The sequence below is a fragment of the Miniopterus schreibersii genome (assembly GCF_964146895.1).
Source record: "Miniopterus schreibersii genome assembly, chromosome: 18".
Taxonomy (NCBI): domain Eukaryota; kingdom Metazoa; phylum Chordata; class Mammalia; order Chiroptera; family Miniopteridae; genus Miniopterus; species Miniopterus schreibersii.
The window spans coordinates 40,131,007-40,151,671 of NC_138121.1; the positions used below are offsets into that span (position 1 = coordinate 40,131,007).

At 47.5% G+C, this 20,665-nt stretch overlaps 1 protein-coding gene across 1 annotated transcript; it reads left to right on the forward strand.

Annotated features, from left to right (window-relative positions):
- Window positions 1-3,088: 3,088 nt before the first annotated feature.
- On the forward strand, window positions 3,089-20,526 carry ZNF507 (zinc finger protein 507). The gene is made up of 6 exons (XM_081118071.1): window positions 3,089-3,231; window positions 7,763-9,897; window positions 14,246-14,363; window positions 18,242-18,356; window positions 19,466-19,600; window positions 19,692-20,526. Exons 2-6 carry the CDS (start codon window positions 7,765-7,767, stop codon window positions 20,038-20,040), a joined length of 2,850 nt encoding a protein of 949 aa, XP_080974197.1. The 5' UTR covers window positions 3,089-3,231; window positions 7,763-7,764; the 3' UTR covers window positions 20,041-20,526.
- Window positions 20,527-20,665: the final 139 nt, after the last annotated feature.

Consider the following 20,665-nt stretch of genomic DNA (forward strand, 5'->3'; position numbering starts at 1 on the left):
AATTAGCATGTGCCTCATAGCACATGGCAGGTTAGATGTCCATGTTCTGCTGAAATAATGTAGGTCTGTGGCTTTTAGCAGAGAATGAATGGCAGGTGGATAGTTTATGATGATTCCTGAGACCTGAACTATAATTATGAAGTATTTCTAGGTGTATATTCAGGATGTAAAGTGTAAAGAATGTGAAGACAATGTTAATTTGTTCCCGACAGCTGTATATATAATAACGTATCATGGCTTTTAATCTTACATTCCTCTGACTTACACCGAGCCGTCTTTCCATTCATTAATAAAATCACGCCTTGTCATTATTCTCAATGACGAAGTCCCACTTTGAACCTGAGAACTCCTATAATTAAACTCTCTGCTTCCACACACCACACATCTGAAGCTCAGAGAAAAGATAAACTGAACTCCTGTTTTACAGGAAGGAAGAAAACGTGAGACACACGGAGCCCTCAGGGCCCCGCGGAGAGACAGAGTCGGGGAAAGTGCCTGTTTATCTTAGCCACAATACCACGTCCTTGTTTTCCCTTTTAGCCTCCCCTCCTTTCACTCTTCCACAGTCTATCCTTTATGGAGGCAGTATATTCAAAGTATATGTTTTTAAAGCTCATGATAAAAATTACAACAAAAAGAAATACAGGCTAACGTGTCTCCTCCAATTTTCTGCGCTGGGACAAAGACTTGCGTGGTTGATCCCTTCAAAAGAAATCTAACCTCATCTTACTACACCAAAGACAAGGTGTCCTTCCTAAGTATCATACCTGGAAACAAGTTGATCTTCTCAGGTTCCCAGCTGGTCTGGCGCCTCATTCATCTCATTCCCTGCACTGCCCTTTGGTGTTCCCAAAATTTAAACAGTGCTCTGGTAAGGGTTGTTGAGCAAACACCTTGTATCATCAGACTCCAACTTTAGAAGAGACAGACCTGTGATGCTTGTAGAAAAAGCAAAACCTTTAACCTCACCAACTAATTAGTGATCCCAAAGTGGAGTGATGAGATGCGTGAAGATAGGGGTCCGGCTGTCTGGGTCGTGGGTCACCGCTCATCTAGAGAGTCAGGTTCCACAAGCAGGTGCTAGATCACTGAGGAAGCCAGCTTCCTATCTAAAGCACTAAATCTGACGATTGGTTAATTAAGTCATGATAAATACATTCTGCGGCAAGTGGAAGGTGCCTAGAAGAGCTTTGATGAGATGTCCACAAGTCCAACAAAACTACGTCTGAATGTCTAAAATGTCCACTGTAGTTCTCTGGACACCTCGCGCACAGGAAAGAGAAATACTAAGGTCTGGCGTTTTTAATACCTGGGTTTTTCTGTTGGACTCTGCATCTGATGCCTTCTCTGTCTTCAGGAACGAAGGTGCTGATTCTTCCATTAACTTCCCTGTCTGCCTGCAGTGGTTTCTTCCACCAGTCCTGCCTCTTCCAATGACTTCAGTGACCAGAGGAGGCGTGCCAGTCAGTGGTGGCTGTCCTGCTGCAGTGACAAACAGCTCCAAAGCCTCAGTGACTTCCTCCCCTACAGATCCACCACCGCGGGTCAGCCTGGGGCTCAGCTCCCTAGCGTCACCCTAAAGTGTAGGGTGGCAGGGCGGCTACCATTTCAACCATAACTGGTCATCGAGACAGCAGGGAATTCGTATTCTGGACAAAACTGCACTGGCCATGCCCTGCTCCGGGGTGGACGAGGCGCCCACTCCCACCGCCCACAGCCCACGGTCAGCAGCAGCCGCACCCCCGAGCCGGGAGGGCGCCCGTCCGACCCGGTGCCGCCGGGGTTGGGAACAGCTGGGGACACCCGCGGAGGGCACGCGGGGCCTGCAGACGCTCCCGTCCTCCCCGTTTTAGGGTGCGCTTCTACCCCCAGATTACGGGTCCACTGTTTCCACACTCCCCCGACCAAATCACTCCCTCATTTCGGCTCCGCCCACTTTTGGACTTGCGGACGTGACCACAGAGAAGCGTCTCTCGGGCCGTGAAGCACGGCCGCCGGCTCGGAGGAGGGGGGGGCGGGCCCCGCTCACCGCTCGCCGCCCCCCTTCTGGGTGTTTCTGGTTCCCCCATGTTCTCCCTTCCACCCTCCTCTGCTAGTCCCTGCTCAGTCTCTTTCATTCAAAAAACTTAGCCAGCCCTTTATTTTTCCTTCTTAGTTATTTGGTCCACTTGGCAATATCCTTTTAAAAAGAGTGATTCCCGGGGCTGATCTCCCAGTCCCGATCCGCGCGGCGCTGCGGAGACCGGCCCGGAGCGAGGGGCGGGGCGAGCGGAGGCCCCGCCCACAGCCCCCGGGAGCGCGCCCGCCGCACCGCCCAGCCCGCGGGCCCCCGCGCCCGCCACCCCCGGGAGCGCGCCCGCCGCGCCGCCCAGCCCGCGGGCCCCCGCGCCCGCCACCCCCGGGAGCGCGCCCGCCGTGCCGCCCAGCCCGCGGGCCCCCGCGCCCGCCGCGCCGCCCAGCCCGCGGGTCCCTCGCGCCCGCCGCCCCCGGGAGCGCGCCCGCCGCGCCGCCCAGCCCGCGGGCCCCCGCGCCCGCCACCCCCGGGAGCGCGCCCGCCGCGCCGCCCAGCCCGCGGGTCCCTCGCGCCCGCGCCGACAGCGCCCCGCGGAGGCTGAGCGCCGGCCTCTCGCTCCCGCGCGCCCCGGCCCCGCTGCTCGGCCAGGGCCCAGGGCCCGACGGCGACCGCCCGCAACCCCGCGGGGCCGGCGGCGCTCCCCGTCAGCCCCAGTCCGGCCGCAGCCCCTGGGACGCGCTCGGCCCCGGGAGACCCTCAGCCCCCAACAGACGTGCCCGGCCCGAGGCGCGGGCCCGGAGGCGTCCAGCCGCTGAGGTCCAGCCCAGCCGAAAACCGCACCAAATTCAGGCTCCGCAGCGGCAGCGCCGGCGCACAGGCGCCGCGACGTGGGAAAAGCCGGGACCCGCGCCGGCTCCGCCCCGCGAGCCTGTGGGCGTGGCCTGCGCGGCGCCCCGCCTTCCCGGCGGACCGCCCCGCTCGCCCTCTCGAAGCGGTGGGCGTGGCCCGGGCGGTGCCCCGCCCCTGTCACCTGACCGCCAGCGTCTCACGTGACTGGCCCCGCGCCGCCATCTTGGATATCCGGTGAAGAGCGGAAAAGCGGGGGAAAGAAGGCGCTGAGCCCGGAGCTCGGCGGGAGAGGACGAGGGCGAGGGCACGGGGGCGCCCGGTCGGCCCCTGGAGGCCCGCGGAAAAGCAGCAGCCGCCGCCGACCGCAGGTACCGCGCCCCGGGGCCGCCCCTCGCCGTTGCGGGCGCCGCCGCCGCCGGCCATGTGCGCCTCCCCGCGGGCCTCGCCGCCGCCTCCTGCAGTCCCCGTGCGCCCGCCCAGGCCCGCGCCCGCCCGGCTGCGTCCTCGCAGCAGTGTCAGCACTGCAGGGGCAGGAACAGCCAGTGCGCGGCAGGCAGCCTCGCCTGTCCCGGAGCTCGCGGGTCCTGAGGGGCTCCCGCCTCGGGAGACCCGGGGGCGCCCGGGTGAGCGGCTCGTGCGGGTGAGGAGCCGGCCAGGCGTCTCCCCGCCGGAAGCCACCTCCGCCGGCCGGGGCTGTGCTGCTGTCAGCCCGCGTCTCGTCGGGCGGTCGCCCGGTCGTCGCCTCCGCGCGTGTGCGTCGCGCCCTCTGTGGCTCGCGGCCGGGCTCCGCGCGCGTCATGGATCCAGGGGAAGGCCCGGCCCAGTTCCTTTACCGGGAGCCGCGGCGGTGAACCTAACCGTAACGTTGCATCCGGGTGGAACGAATAAGCATGCTTAGAGCTCTTAGATTCTTTCTAGACAGTGAAGCGACCGGGAGCCAGGGCACGTGGACGGGGTGGAGCGGCGGGGTGGGCGGGGCACCGCGTCTCGTCCCGCGTCGCCCCGGCCCGCCAGGCTCACCTTGCTCCCTGAAGTGTTTGAAGTTTGCAGAATCGCCTTTAGGTGGTGGTTTCCGTTTAGAACAGTATACAATTCATTGTTCCTCATTCATTAGAAAGCGTTATCGGTAAAACCAATAGTATTTTGAGTCAATTAGATAAGTCGGAGCCAAAGCATAAAATACACAGTTATGGGAGAAGTTTCTAACTTGTATAAATCCTAAACTCTACTTAATAGGTAAGTTATGTAAATTTGCACCAAGTAATTGGGTTCTTTTTGACAGAATATTGAGAAAGTTTCACTGCCCAAAAATCATTACTTTGTTCTACCAAGTAAGAGAAATGTTTGATACTTTCAGTCTTGGCCACAGCTGGATTTTGAAGGTTGTTCCAAGGGACTGTTAATTTCAGGAAATGATTTGAAAGACACTGGCTCTGCCACTTAACAGCCATGTAGCCTTGGATAAATCACTTAAAGGGCACTGAGTGTTTCCTTATTCGTACCATCACCTAGACCCTCCCAGAGATCAAACACACTTAGCGGTTGATACAGCTGTTTTTCTTCAATACCACCATTTTATACTTTTGTTCTCACTAAGAAATAAGAGGACTGGTGTATTGAGGAAGGATAGATTTAGAATTATATACACTTGTATTCCAATTCTTGAACCATTTATTATATCTGTGAGTCTCAGATTCCTCATCTGCAAAAAAGAGGGTAATATTAGCAGGAATTACATGAGTGATGTACAGAATCTGCACAGGCACTGTCAAGGGCAAGGACCCCACACCCCCTTATTCATCTTAATGGTCTCCAGCACTGTGCCTGGCACATTATAGGTGCTCAATAAATGTTAAATCTGAATATTAGTTAACCTTAGTTTGACCTTATGTCTTAATTGTAGCTGCCAAACTAGAATATTTCCTTAGGCTTAGATGCCAGCTAAGAAATTTTATAGTGTGAAATTCATATACCTATGGTATTTATACTCAGTTTTTTCTTAGTAGCAATTAATAATTATATTAAGCTAGTGATTACATTTAATTCAAATAAATTATAGCTGATATTAGTAAAGTAAATCTATAAATAATGTGTAAGCAGTAATCTAATTTTTTACAGATAGTTTATAATTCAGGAACATGAAAGTTCATCCAGCTCCACTCTTGTTTTACATCTGAGGAATCTAAAACCTACAGAAACAGCTCTGGCGGGGGGGCTCAGTTGGCTGGAGCATCATCCCATACACCAAAAAGGTTGTGAGTTCAATTCCTGGACAGGGCACATACCTAGGTTTCGGGTTCAGTCCCCAGTTGGGGCGCATACGGGAGGCAGCCAATTGATGTTTCTCTCGCATCGGTGTTCCTCCCTCCCTCCCTTTTGCTCTAAAATCAGTAAAAAACATATCCTTGGGTGAGGATTAAAAATAAAATAAAACCCACAGAAACTAACTTGCCTAAGGTCAAACTGCTAACTGGTATTCCTCCAGGAGAGGAATCCATGAGTTTTATGTCCCCTGCCTTCTTTTGGCTGGAACAAAATGTTTTGTATTTTAGAATTACAGTAATCTGGAAGAATGGTGAATTGGCAATTACTCCTATAGCACAATTTTTTTCTAGTTGGAAAAGAGCAAATTCTTGGTCTGAAAGAAAAGGTTCATATGGAACTATCTTTTTACATACACAGAAAAGTTATAGCCTTTCTTCAATCCCACCAAGGCCCACATGAATTGTTCAGCTTGATTTTACTGACTGCTGTACCTGAAAGGAACTAATTAGATATATAAATAAACCAAGTAGAAAATTACAAGGGAATAAAGACAACAGCTAATTTGGCTCTTTTGTTGCAAAAGATGTTAATTATAACCTTTTGCCTGTGGAATACTGTTGTCTGGGAAAGCTTTGAGACTCAGTGGAAAGGTGGTGGAACTATTCTGGTCTGGGATACAGCATTTGTTTGCTTATTTGTAACAGTTTGATACATTTGGTCTAATGTTATCTGTGAAGGCTGCAAAGGAGAAAAACCCTGTTTTGCTGATGCCTCTAGTCTTTCCTCCTTTGAGTTTTGATCTTTTCCTGGGCTGGTGATACGTGTATGATAGATACTCTGTGGACAGAGCAGCTCCCAGTCAGCCGAGATCGTGAAGGTAAACAGCCCAGACTCTACAGTGTACGGAGTGCTTTTTTTTGACTTATAAGTCAAGGAGCATCTATCATCTTTTGGAAGGAAATACCCTCAGGTTCAGGGGAGAAAGTGGCTACAGAACCACTGGCCCCGGGTTTCTGGGTAGTCGTCCTTGTGGTCACAGCTGGAGTGCATCCCTACTGTAAGTGCTGTGGGTAGGGAAGGGGAGAAGGGTACTAGAGAAGCCAAGAATAAAATGTTTGCACCTTTGCCTGATTTGGAGCCAGACAGAAAGCTAGTGAGCCAGAGAGAGCAGAAAATAAGGGGAAGCACTGACTGCTGTGAGTAGGTATGGAGACCATGCTGAGCCGTGTGAGCACTGGGGAGTCTGGCAGGAGTTTGGTTACATTCCTATTAGGGGCCACAATTCACCTTCTGAAATAAGAATTCAGAGCCTGTGACTGGGGGTTAAGAATAGAACGGTCTTGCCCAGCCGTTGTGGCTCAGTGGTTGAGCACTGATCTGTGATCCAGGAGGTCACAGTTCGATTCCCAGTCAGGGCACATACCCAAGTTTCAGGCTTGATCCCTAGTAGGGGGTGTGCAGGAGGCAGCCGATCAATGATTCCCTCTCATCATTGATGTTTCTTTCTCTCCCCTCTCACTTTCTCTCTCTGAAATCAATAAAAACATATTTTTTTAAAAAGAATAGTATGGTCTTTGGTCTACAGCTAGTGCCAATAAAAATTTTGCTGGCATTTATTCGATATTGTAAGATTCCAAAATGTACCTAAAATGTGCGAGGGGGAAACTTGTTGCTAGAAAAAAACCCAGAAGCCTCAAAATGTGATTCAAGTCAATAAATAATCTTAACTTAAGCCAAAGGTAGTGTTTGAAATGAAAGTACTGTCAGGAAATAGAGTTTTTAAGGTTGGACTGAAAGAGATTGTATTTTCTGTTGAGTGACTTCCTTGGCCATAACACAATGCTGGGACCTACAGATAACACTTTCTAAGGACTCGTGTGTATGTAGACGTGAAGCACAACTAGGATGTGAATTGTTTCCGTCTTCGATGCTCCTTTCCCTTTCAGGAAAAAAAGTACTTGCATGAGTGATAGTTGACCACTAATATGACCTCTGGGAAAACCCACAGCGTACTTTGTGGTTTATCTTCGGGAAGATAAAGGAAGTAAAAGAAGGAACTGGATCATTGCTTTTTTTTTTTTTTTTTTTTTTTTTAGTTTCATCTGCATTGTACTTCTCAAAGTTCACTGTACCCTTTCCAATAAGTTAATTACTATATTTGCATAATTCCAAAGATTTGCAGAGGAAAAAACTACAATTATATTTGGTGTAAGAAGTTGCATCAGTCATGTACTGGCTCTAGGGATGGTAATTCATAGTAACTTAGGTGGTTCAGCTTGCCCTGGGAATGGCTGTGTTCTTTCAAGCAGTTGTGCAGAAGAGGGGTACTGATTTGGTCCAGCTAGATGTGTGGGGGAAAGGAAGTGAAGGAAAAAGGAGGTGCAGATTGTTAGACTTTTTCCAGAGAAAGAAGGGTGGAGAGCTCTCCATCTTCATTCCTGACAGGAGCTAGTGTCCCAGAGAGAAATTCTGAACAATTTATATCTCTTGACAGGTAGCCAGTTCACTAATGCAGAGCTCCCAGTTGAAGAGACTTAGGTCAGCATACACTCTTGAGACTGGTTGGTTTCCTGAACTGCACACTGTTACTATCCTGTGACCTGGCATCTCTCTGTTGTCTGTCACCCTTTCCAGATATGGAAGAGAGCAGCAGCGTCGCCATGTTGGTGCCAGATATTGGGGAACAGGAAGCAATATTGACAGCCGAAACTGTCATCAGTTCTTCACTGGAAGTTGATGAACAAAGTACAGCTAAAACAGATCCATTAATCCATGTTATCCAGAAGTTAAGCAAGATAGTGGAACATGAAAAGTCACAAAAATGTCTTTTAATTGGGAAGAAACGCTCACGTTCAAGTGCAGGGACACACTCTCCTGAAACCCAAGAATACTGTGAGGTCCCAGCTAAGGTAGCCCAGCCGTCTGCTGCTGGTATTAGAAGGGCTGAGCTGTCACAAACGCCATTTAGCCCGAACTCTCTTGCCCAGAATGATGGGAAGGCTATGTCTTACCAGTGTAGTCTTTGCAAGTTTCTGTCATCATCTTTTTCAGTGTTAAAAGACCATATCAAGCAGCATGGCCAGCAGAATGAAGTGATACTGATGTGCTCAGAGTGCCACATTACGTCTAAAAGCCAAGAGGAGCTGGAAGCTCATGTGGTAAATGACCATGGAAATGATGCCAACAGTCACATTCAACCCAGAGCCCAGCAGTGCACAAGCCCCTCCAGCTCTGTGTGTCTGAGGCCTACAGAAAGGAAGAATGAAGCCACACCTGACCTCCCTGTTAGTGTGAGCAGTCCACAGACACATGCTGTCCCCACCGCAGCCGAGGCAGACATGGGGAGGAGGAAGTGGTACGCCTACGAGCAGTACGGCATGTATCGGTGCTTATTTTGTAGCTACACGTGCGGGCAGCAGAGAATGTTGAAAACACATGCTTGGAAACATGCCGGGGAGGTGGACTGCTCCTACCCAATATTTGAAAATGAGAATGAGCCCCTGGGCTTGCTGGATTCCTCAGTGGCTACTGCTCCTGGCGGGGTTGATGCCGTGGTCATCGCCATTGGAGAGAACGAACTGAGTATCCACAACGGGCCGTCAGTACAGGTGCAGATTTGCAGCTCAGAACCATTATCCTCTGCATCTGCCTTACAGCAGGGTGCGGAGGGGGGTGTTGGTGTCGGTCAGTCAGTGACCCTCGGCCCTAACGAGGAGGACATGCTCGAGGTGATTTCTGATGCGGAGGAGAGTCTAATGACTGACAGCCTCCTTTCATCTGCACAGAAGATCATCAGCAGTAGCCCCAATAAAAAAGGTCATGTTAACGTGATAGTGGAGCGTTTGCCAAGTGCTGAAGAAACTGTGTCACAGAAACCTTTCCTCGTGAATGCTGAAATTGAAGAGGAGAACAGCCTGAGCCCGACAGAAGCCCAGACAGAGTGTGAAGGGAGGGGTGAAGTATATCGTGCTGATCAGTGTACTGTTGATATCGGGGGGCTGATCATAGGCTGGAGCAACCCAGAGAAGAAGGATAGCGAGTTAACCCATCAGGGACTGGCCCCTGATGAGAACGCCCCCCCGGGCCGCAGGAGGACTAATTCTGAGTCCCTTAGACTGCACTCCCTGGCGGCAGAAGCCCTGGTCACAATGCCGATCAGAGCTGTGGAGCTCACAAGAGCCAGCCTCGGGCACTATGGGAATGTCAACCTCTTAGACCCAGATACTGGACAGAGGCAGGTAGATAGCACATTGGCAGCGTATTCTAAAATGATGTCACCACTTAAAAACTCTTCAAATGGATTAACTAGTTTTAACCAAAGCAACTACCCCTTGGTGACACTCCCAGAGGGCAGGCAGGAATTGTCCGACGGGCAGGTAAAGACAGGCATCAGCGTGTCCTTACTCACTGTCATTGAAAAGCTGAGGGAAAGGACGGACCAAAATGCTTCAGACGAGGACATCTTAAAGGAGCTGCAGGACAATGCGCAGTGCCAGCCCAGCGGCGAGGCCAGCCTGTCGGGCGGCAGCGTGGTGGAGTATATCCCAAATGCAGAGCGGCCCTATCGCTGCCGCCTCTGCCACTACGCGAGCGGAAACAAGGGCTACATCAAGCAGCACTTGCGGGTCCATCGGCAGAGGCAGCCCTACCAGTGTCCAATCTGTGAGCACGTGGCTGACTGCAGCAAAGAGCTGGAGAGCCACATGATCCACCACTGCAAGGCCCGGCTGTACCAGTGCAAACACTGCACTGAGGCTTTCCATTACAAGGTACGCACTGGCTCTAAGCTCTCCAGGGAACCTCAGAACCTCAAAGCAGGGGCAGACTTGGTAGGTACAGTCCACACCACATTTGGTAGATCAGGATACTGCCCAAAAAGGTTTGGAAGTTGGCCCAGAGGATCCCAGCTAATTAACATCACTGTTGGGACTGATATCTGGGTCAGTGGAGACTTCTGGGGTAGGACTCTCCCTGCCTGCCACCTCCCTGGCAGCCTCTGTCCTTGCTTTAGTGTTTTAGTGTATCTGCAAAATGTGTGCATTTTAAAGTGCAAGGGAATTTGCAACAGAAGACAGCATATGTACACATGTGAGCACACAAATTTAACCCTACATCAGCAACACAAAAAGTAGCAGTGTTTCATCATCCATGGTCCCAAAATGCAAGTCATTCACTACAGGTGATACACAGCCAACCCACAGTGACTCATTTCACTGCAGAAGGTAAAATGAGCTGAATGAGGGACAGTGTAGTGGAAATAGAGCCACATGTTAGCTTTAGGGGCAGTTGAAGGGACTTCAAGAGTCAGTTTGACTACATGAGTTTCACCTTGTGTGCGATCTTGAAACCAGCAACCAGCATGAAATACCTTCTTTGTGAAGGAAACTTGCATTCGCTGGGTCATTGATTTAGAACTATTTTTGTTCAATGTGCCAGTTGACTGTTTAGAAAAAAATGGTTTCCCAATATCCTAAAGAGCTAACTGGGAAACGAGGATGTGGACTTTTTCTCTCAGGTTACCCAGAGTTGGGGTCTGGCTAGTAATAAGACGGTAATTAGGAAAAAAAGGCCTTTGAGTGAGATTCAACTCCACTCAAACCGCCCTCCTGGGATCTGGAGTGGCCTCAGCTACTAGACGAGGAAGGCGTTCAGGTGGGCTCCACCGAATCCCTGGAGTTGCTGTGGCGACTGTGCTCTTGATCTTGGGGTACAGCTGGAGGAAGAGGGCATCCTTGAGGCCAGAAGTGGCTGGTGGGATTTATTTCTGTGAAAGCGCTGAGCTCTGTGAGCCCTCTGCCCGCCCCTCCTCTGGGCCTGTTTGTGGTGGTGTGCGTGTACACGCCACACATAGACCCACACCACAACGACACTCTCAAGAACCTGGAGAAAACTCCCTTATGATGATTCCCCTGGGGTATTTGTTCCATAATGTCAAAGGCGTTAGATAATCCTGTAGCACATCTGCTTTTTTTTTTTTAAGTTTTGAAATTTTAATTATTGTTGCCTCTTCCTCCATAAGTTCCTATTCTTTTATTATTATTTTTTTAAATTTATCTTTATTGTTGAAAGTATTACAGATATTCCCCCTTTCTTTTCCCCATTGATCGCCTCCAGCCCGCATCTACCTTGTTCCCCAGGCCTTTGCCACACTATTTTCTGTGGTATGGGTTATGCATATGAGCATACAAGTTTTTTGGTTAATCTCTCCCCATCCACTTCCCCACCCCCACCTTCCCTTTGAGATCCCTCAGTCTATTCGATGCTCCTATGTCTCTGCATCTATTTTGTTCCTCAGTCTATTTTGTTCATTAGAGTCCGCATGAGTGAGATTATGTGAAACTGAATCAGGAACAATCAGAAAACCTGAATAGACCAATAACAACTGATGAAATTGAAGCAGCAATAAAAAAACTCCCAGCAAACAAAGCCCTGGTCCAGATGGCTTCACAGGGGAGCTTTCTAATTCTTCAGGTTGTAGGGTTAGTTTACTAAAAAATTTTCTTGCTTTTGGAGGGAGGCCTGTGGCGTTATGAAGTTCCCTCTCAGGACTGCTTTCGCTGTGTCCCATAGATTTTGGGTTGTTGTGTGTTCATTTTCATTTGTTTCCAGGAAGTTTTTTTATTTCTTGATCTCTTTGGCAACCCATTCCTTGTTTAATAACATGCTATTTAGCCTCCTTGTGTTTGAATGTTTTTGAGTGTTTTTACTGTAGTTGATTTCTAATTTCATGCCATTGTGATCTGAGATGCTTGATTTGATTTCAGTCTTCCTGAACTTGTGGAGACTTGTTTTGTGTCCTAGTGTGGTCTGTCTTTGAGAATGACCCATGTGCACTTGAGAGAAATGTATATCCTGCAGCTTTGGGGTGAAATGTTCTATAAGTATCAATTAAATCCATCTCATCTAGTGTGCCATTTAGAGTCACTGTTTCCTTGTTGACTTTTTGTCTGGAAGATCTATCCAGTGAAGTCAGTGAGGTGTTAAAGTCCACAACTATGACTGTATTGCTGTTGATCTCTCCCTTAAAGTCCTTAAGTTTATTATTGATAGGTCCTTATTTATTGCCATTTTAGTTCTTTATGCCTATATTTCTCTGTTTCTTCTTATTATTACAGCAGTCCCTTTAATATTTCCCTCAATGCTAAGTTGGTGGTGATAAACTCCTTTAGCCTTGTTTTGTCTGGGAAGCTCTTGATTTCACCATCTATTTTGAACGATAGAGTAGTGGATAGAGTAGTCTTGCTGGATAGAGTAGTCTTGGTTTCAGATCCTTGTTTTGCGTTACCTTGAATACTTCATGCCACTCCCTTCTGGCCTGTAGAGTTTCTGATGAGAAGTCAGCTGACAGCCTTGTGGGAGGGGAGCTCCTTTGTAGGTACCAGATTGCTTTTCTCTTGCTGCCTTTAAGATTCTCTCTTTGTCTTGAACTTTTGGCATTTTAATTATGATGTGTCTGGGTGTGGGCCTCTTTGGATTCTTCTTGCTTGGGACTCTGTGCCTCCTGGACTTGTGTGACCTTTTCCTTGACCAGGTTAGGGGAGTTTTCTGCCATTATTTCTTCAAACAGGTTCTCTAATCTTGCTTACTTTGGACCTCCTCTGGCACTCCGATGATGCAAATATTGTTACCTTTCATGTTGTCCCACAGCTCCCTTAGACTGTCCTCCTGTTTTTCAATTGTTTTTTCTTTTTGGGTCTCTGATTGAGTGATTTCTTTCTACCCTGTCTTCTCATTCACTGATCCGATTCTCATCTTCCTCTTATCTGCTGCTTATTTCTTCCAATGTATTCTTTATTTCTGCTATGTCATTCTTAATTTCTGACTGGTCATTTTTCATAGTTTCCTTGTCTTTTTTCAGGCTCTGCTGAGCATCCTTACAATCAGTATTCTGAACTCTATATCCGATATATTGCTTATCTTCATTTCATTTAGCTCCTTTACTGGAGACTTCTCTTGTTCTTTCATTTGGGGCTTGTCTTTTTGTCTCCCCATTTTGGCTGCCTGTTTGGGTTTGTTTCTATGTATTAGGTAGATCTGCTAGGACTCTCAGTCTTTTTGGAGGGTCTCTGGTGCAGGCCAATGTCAGACGCTGTTTGTGACTGGCCTTGAATACCCTGTTGGGAGTTATCAACAACCCACGTCTTAAGGTCCCCTCTCTTGGGGTTGGATGCATTTGGACAGGACCAGTATGCACACCAAAGTCTGTTTTTCCAAGGCTCGGGTCCAGAAGCAGATCAGGCAAAGATTCAAAGCACTCTGAAGTCTGCCTCTGCCTACAGGCTGATTAACCTGATTCTCTAATGAACCTCAGGCTGTGGAAACCACAGGGTGGGGCAGTTGCTTCCCCCTCAGGCAGAAGCTACTTGGAAGGTAAATGTCTGCCTGTGAAAGATATCCTCTGCAGTATGGGTGAAATGACTCGGCACAGGAATCCAGAGGGGTGCCCTCTGAGCTCTGTCTCCAGAGCCCATGGCCCTGGATCCTCCCCACACAGCTCCAGTCCACTCTGCCCTCCCTCTGCTGGAGCCCAAGGTGAGTGGCTGCACACAAAACTGTGTGTGTTGGCTTTTTAAGAGGGGGCCTGCATTTCTAGGCATTCTCTCCCTGGCAGACAAACCTGGATGCTTTTCAGAGCCAGATGTTATGTGGGCACCTGTCTCAGTTCTGGTGCTCTGGGCTGGGGAGCCCAGCCCGGGGTTTAGGCTCCAGAGTCCTCAGTGGGAACCCCCCACAGCTGAGATCTCCCTCCAGGCCTTCAGCTGCTGCCTGTGGGTGCCCAGCCAGCCCTCTTTGAGCCTCTGCACTTACTACTCGTCTCTATGCGGTCCCCCTTTTCCTCCTTGGTTTTGAGGGTGCTCTCCAGCTTGTCTTCAGTTGCAGTTGATTATTTAGGGTGGTTTTTCTATATTTTAGTTGTAATTCCAGTTTGGTTGGGGAGAGTGTCAGTGTGGCTTCCACTCAATCCACCACCATTTTTAATTCTCTAGCACATTTGCTTTTGAAATACTGGTGACATGTTCTAGGTTCCAGGCCATGAAAGCAGTGACTCCTTCCATAGCCTCCTGTAACTGCAAGTGTATTCATTGGAAAGTGCTGTTAATTTCTCTCAATTTTTAGAGTCAGCTGAGGAACCATGAGAGAGAGCAACACAGTCTTCCAGATACCTTGTCGGTAGCCGCTTCTGCAGAGCCAAGAGTTTCCAGGGACATGGCTGAGGCGAAGTGTGCCCAGGAAGGTACGTGTGCGTTCCCTACACGGCTGCAGTGACTTGCATTCCAAGCAAAAAGTGCCCTTTGTTCTCTGTCCAGTGGGTTGTTTTCAGGACTAAAGCTGCATCTGTCCTCCTCTGTTTCGTACTGTGGGCATCAGTGGCTCTGATCTCTGTTCCCTGGGAAGCTCTGGGTCCTAAGTGAAGTACTGTTGGTAAAGACATAGCTTCTCTTTGTAGGTAGATAAGACATTGACATTTTTACTGTCCTGTAAGAGCCAAGGGCAGCATAGCCCTTAGGTGACATGCCTGTGAACCAGGAAAGCCTTGGGTAGAAACAGCCTGTCCCCCAACCCCAGCCCAGGCCCCCACCTCAGACTCTGAGGCCCTGCTTTGAACTTGCCATAACCACGTTTGACTGCCAGATATCATCCGTACTCTTAAAAACATCACCACCAGGTCGTTTTATGTACAAGAAAGGTACCAGTCAGCCAAGTTTCAGCTAATAGGAATACTAGAATCAAAAGATTTAATTAGAGTTCCATGAAAAGGCGGGTGCCATCTCCAGAGAATTGGGTAGCATGTGCTGAGCTGTACTCCCCTGAATCAGCTCACTTAAATTGATAAACTCCTAAGTGTCTTGAGTGTGGTACATAGTGTTTATGGGAAAGAAAATATTATTGGGGTGACTTTCCTTTTTAGATTTCCTAAGAATTAAAGTTAGAAACAACTGCAGAGTAAAATGTTTTATTGTAATGTTCATTAAGTTATACCCCAGAACACATAACCAACTCTGGAATGTTTCTGGAAGAACTGCTCTGACACCACTTTAACATCAAATCCCCTGTCAAGCAGATGTCATCCCTGCAAATGCCACCCAGACAAAAGGAGTTTATGACAGAGCATCTGCCTCTGCAGAGATGGCTCAGCTAAAACAGTTTGTTTCCTTTCTGCAGAATAGCCCTAAATGCTCCTCTTACTTTTAATTCATTATGCTCCACATCCCTGTAAAGGAGGCATTAAAACATTTGATATCTTTGGACCGTGAATCCCTAATGACCGGATAAAGTCAGTCCTACTCAGCAGCACCACCTGCGGTGAGCACAACTGGAATACGTCCTTTCTGCACCGTCTTCAAAGCAATAATCTAACACTGTCCAAATGGGTTAACAAATTAAGATGCACAATTTTAATAAAAAGATTAACATGTGAGCTCAAAATTAAAGTAACCCATTCACTATTTTATAGCGAGCTCTACGTTAGTGTTTCCATCATATTCCATTTTGCAGCCACCTGCGGTTGAGTGTAGATTTTACATGCAGGCCATGTCTTGCCCACCCAGCTCCCTCTCTGGTCTCTTGTCATCATAGAGTGATGGTTCAGATAACAGACGACCTCCTGGGTGCTTAAACCTACACTGGTGCTTTATTCACTCAGTGTTATATCTTTCAAAACCTGTTTGTCAAGCCACAGAACAAGATGAAGATGAAAATTAGTCATTTACTAAAATTTTTTTAACCGTTTAGTAATCTAATTAAAGAAGAGTAGTGCCCCTGTGGCCCCAGTCTCTACCTGTTACAACAGCACAGGTACCTCAGGGCATGTTTTCAGCTCAGAGGCACAGGGTCATGGTACTTGGGACACACGTTCTGCCCAAGGCAGGAGCACCATCCTGAGCTGGACCCTGTGCCACGTGCTGGGAGTACAGTGAAGGCGGTGTCAGTGCCTTTGAAGAGCCCAGCCCAGTGACCAAGACAGGTGCTCCAACATTGCCACAGGCAAAGCATTTCATGTGTGTTTCCTTGTGAGATTTAAGTAAGTTGTTTTTTATTGCAAACCTGCAATTTGCCAAGCCCTGGGGAGTCAGCTATAAACACAGCAGGCAGGCCCCTGTCCCCAAGGAATCCACAGTGACAGGTCAGAGACTTCACATGGAAATCAGAAACTATAGGTGCAGTGGAGGGAGTATGAACCGGAGGGAGTATGAACCACACTGGGATGCTCTGGTAGTTAGGTTTTGTGGATAAGAAAACCAAGTCCCCCAGAAGGGAAATAATTTGCCTATGATCAAGGTGCTAGGTGGCAGCAGTGATGAAGCCCAAGGTCTTGAGTTGAAACCCAGTACCTTTCCCTTGGAAAACAGCTGCTTGAGGCAGAACAGCATCTTATTCTGTGCTGCAGGCAGCTTTTTATCTGTCGTTTTTATTAGTTATGATTGGTCTGCAGTACTACTCACACAAAACTGTGATCTGACATTCACGCTTCATTTTTCAGGGACTTATTTTTAATATGTTTCTTAATTTATTTTTAGAGAGAGAGGAAGGGACAGGGAGAGACAGAAACATCAATGATGAGAGTCATTGATCAGCTGCTTCCTGCACTCCCCCTACTGGAGATCGAGCCCACAACTGGGCATGTGCCCCAACCTGGAATTGAACTGTGACCACCTGGTTCATAGGTCAACGTTCAAACCACTGAAACACTGGCCGGGCTTCAGGGACTTTTTTCTTAACTGTATTTGGAACGATGCCCCTTATAATCAAGTCCAAATTTTTAACGTACGAATTAAGAGTAATACTTAGATTATAATCATGATTGGTGTGTCTCTTAATAGATTTATACCAGGAAATTAGGACATTTTGTTCTGCCTGGCAAAAGTAATTACTACCAAAAGAAAATTTCCATTTTAGAAAGCTTAAATTTAACTTAAGGATTTTCTTTGTTTTGTTAAAATTTCAATGTGGGTTTGTTTTGTACCTGCACTTCACCTTCATGTGCCATGGCATGCTGTCCCTAATCTTTCTCCTGCTCTGCCCTATACCAAGTCTGTGCTTGCTTTGTTCTGAGTATAGAGCAGTTGGGCTTTGGATGGTGTGGACTTGATGCTCACAGAGTAAACAAAGGGTTGGGCATATTTAGGCACATTTTCAGGTGCTCGCGTCATTCAGTTGTGTGGTCTCAAGCTTTCTGGGTTCAGTTGCCCAGCCTTGTTGGGTAGTGGCCTGTGAATTCAGAGCTGCACGTTCATATTGGATATAACCTTTGTCTTCGTGACCTGTCAGGGTGCTGGATGTTACTGTGCAATGTTACATGGCATGTAATAGCAAACAGTTGATTTTCTCTGGTGGTTGCATTGACAGCTGACAGTCTTAAACAGAGGAAACCCACAGACTGAAAAAGCACTAGGCTGTTTGTATTCCTTTCGTTATAGATAATTTATAGCCACACTTCATAATATTGAATTCTGGTATTAAATTATAGCTTGTTGGCAAATCACTGTTTCCTTAAGACAATATATCCAATATTGATTAGACTAACACCTTTCACATTAACTGTGAGATCTCTGGTTAATTCTGCTGCTAGCCCGGCAGGTATGGCTCAACGGTTGAGCATTGTCCTAGGATCCAGGAGATCGCAGTTCGATTCCAGGTCAGGGCACATGCCTGGGTTGCGGACTCGATGCCCAGTTGGGGGCGTGCAGGAGGCAGCCCATCAATGACGAATCTCTCATCATTGATATTTCTCTCTCTCTCTCTCCCCCCCTTCATCTCTCTGAAGGCAACAAAGATATACTTAAAAAAATAATAATAATAATTCAGCTGCTAGTAGTCAGCAGGGCAGCTGCATCAAGTTCATTATATTAGAATTTTGTACAAGGTTATGTCGAAACCAAGCCAGCTTATCTTTGTCTGCAGGTCAGGTGATGTTCAGTTTATATCTGCTGATAGTCCAGGTATAAGAGAGCCTGCGAAGCCATGTTCAAACTTGTTAACTTGATCAATGAGAAAGGCTTGATCAAGACACTAATACTGTGTGGTGTAAACATTCATTTATAATGGAACATAAATGCTGCCATTTTAATCTAATTAAAGAATGTCACTAAAACTTTGAAATGCCTTGTCTAGAAAATAAGTCTTCAGTCCAGAAACAGTACAGATGTGATGTGTGTGATTACACAAGTACGACATATGTTGGTGTCAGAAACCACAGACGAACCCACAACTCGGACAAGCCGTACAGGTAAGTATGACGATACTGGGTTTTGATGCTTGTGTTAAAACACTTTATAAGGAACCCCTGGCTGGTTTGGCTCAGTGGTTAGAGTATCAGCCTGCAGACTGAAAGGTCCCAGGTTCAGTTCCAGTCAAGGGCACGTACCACTGTTGTAGGCTAAAGGCAACCAACCAATCAGTGTGTCTCACTCACATCAGTGTGTTTCTCCCCCCGCCCCCCAAAAGCAATGGAAAAAATATCCTCAGGTGAGGATTAAAAAAAAAAAAAAAAAAAACTTTATAATGAAGAAAACAGTAGAAGTTATTAAAAAATTCACACACTTGTTTGAACACAGGTTAAGTAGTATTGTTTAGTTTGTTAAAGAATATGAATTTTAAGCTTAAGTCCTGGGACGGCAGACGTCGTGTATGGTTGGAATATAGGAAGATGCCTGTGTCTGTCAGTTCCATGCTCTTAGTTTCATAGAATTGTCATAGCAGTTCCAGTCATTACGCAGTAAGAAGATTCTAAACACTTAAAAGCAATAAAATGCCCTATGAAAGATTCTGTTTTTGGAAGTTAATCTGTCACGTATAGAACAAAGTAATTTAATTTTGTTACTTGGTTTTTCACAGAGGCTAATTCTAATACGTTTCAGCATTCTCAGTTGATGGAGGTGGGCTGATAAGTAGAAATCATTAATCTTACGTAAACTTTGCTTCTCAAGAATGAACTGCTTACGTAGAGAAGCTTGTCCCACTGTCACAGAGCTGCCTATTCTCTGGTTCCTGCCCGAGCTAAGCTGGTCATGACAGGAGTGCTAGGCCCTGGGCACGGACTCTCACCCCAGTTGAAACTTGTTTCATGAGTTACCTCTCTCCCCTGGTGTTCTAGGTGTGACACAGGTGAGTGTGGAGCAGTTACTGTGTGACATCTAAGTGAAACCTGACAGAATATGCCTTAAAATGCCATTATTTCATCCCATAATGTGGCTCTCTTTCTATATATATATGGTTTTAAATACAGATTCAGTGAAATACATGTCTGATATGGCTTCAGGAGAAGGAATGTAGTAATTGTTACAGAATCATGGTTAAAAATGCTGTGCGTCATGTGACTTCCGTCCCCTGCTCCAGGTGCTCTCTGTGCGGATACGTGTGCAGCCACCCACCTTCCCTGAAGTCGCACATGTGGAAGCACGCAAGCGACCAGAACTACAACTACGAGCAGGTGAACAAGGCTATCAATGACGCGATCTCTCAGAGCGGCAGGTACGGGCCAACCCGGCCCTTGTTGTTATGTGTAAGTTCAAGTCCTGCATTCTAACCAGCTCACGGTTTGGTGCTTTTCTTTGGCTTTAAGGGTTCTAGGGAAATCCCCTGGAAAGACTCTAGTAAACAGCGGTGAAGAAAGAGCTGATCCTCTCACTGGGAGTTCAGATAATGTGGTGTCACCCTCAGAGCCAAGTCCCCAGGCTCCCACTGAGAATGAGAAACTCAGCCCTGCAAGCAATACCTCATGTAGTTTAGAAAAGAGCTCCAGTGTGGCCCCTCCGGGTATGGAGTATTGCGTCTTACTCTTCTGCTGCTGTATCTGTGGTTTCGAATCTACCAGCAAAGAAAACCTGTTGGATCACATGAAGGAGCACGAGGGTGAGATTGTGAACATCATCCTGAACAAGGAGCACAGCACAGCTCTGAACTCAAGTTAGATGCTGCAGGAGGCCTCCCAGGCATCTCACCAGACACAGAGGAGGAGTGGGATGGTTTATAAGGAAATGGCGGGTGTGACTTTGGAACCAGATGGATCCGCGGCAATAATATTTAAATATTCTGAGAGAGGGGAAATGGGTCAGAGAGCAAGCAAAGATGTAACCCTGTTTTAACCCTCTGTTACCTCTTGTTAGTGTTGGGTGTATTTATTATGAAAAGCTTACTACAGTGTAGAAATGCAAGCACAAGAGCTAAGAAAGGGTTTTTCAGGAACTGTTCTAAAACTCATTGTTATAAAAGTGTCAGTTTTCAGCAGAGCTTGGCTTTCTTCCTTCGCAGTCTGACAGCAGCTCTGGAATGACAGGCCTCCTGTGGGCAGTGGGAGGCTGCTGTCAGCAGGGAGGGCTTCAAAGTAATCTACCTGAATCTTCCTCCAACTGATAGGAAGTAATCAAATAGTCTCAGATATGTTGCTTTACTCCTTAAAAAAAAAAAAAAAGGGAAAGAAAGAAAAGAGACTTGAATCCACATCTAGATTGTAAATAGGCATTTAAAGAGTAAATCACTGTCTTAGGTTTACAGGGGGTTTCCTATAAACCTGGGCACAGGAAGAGAGAGGTGAGC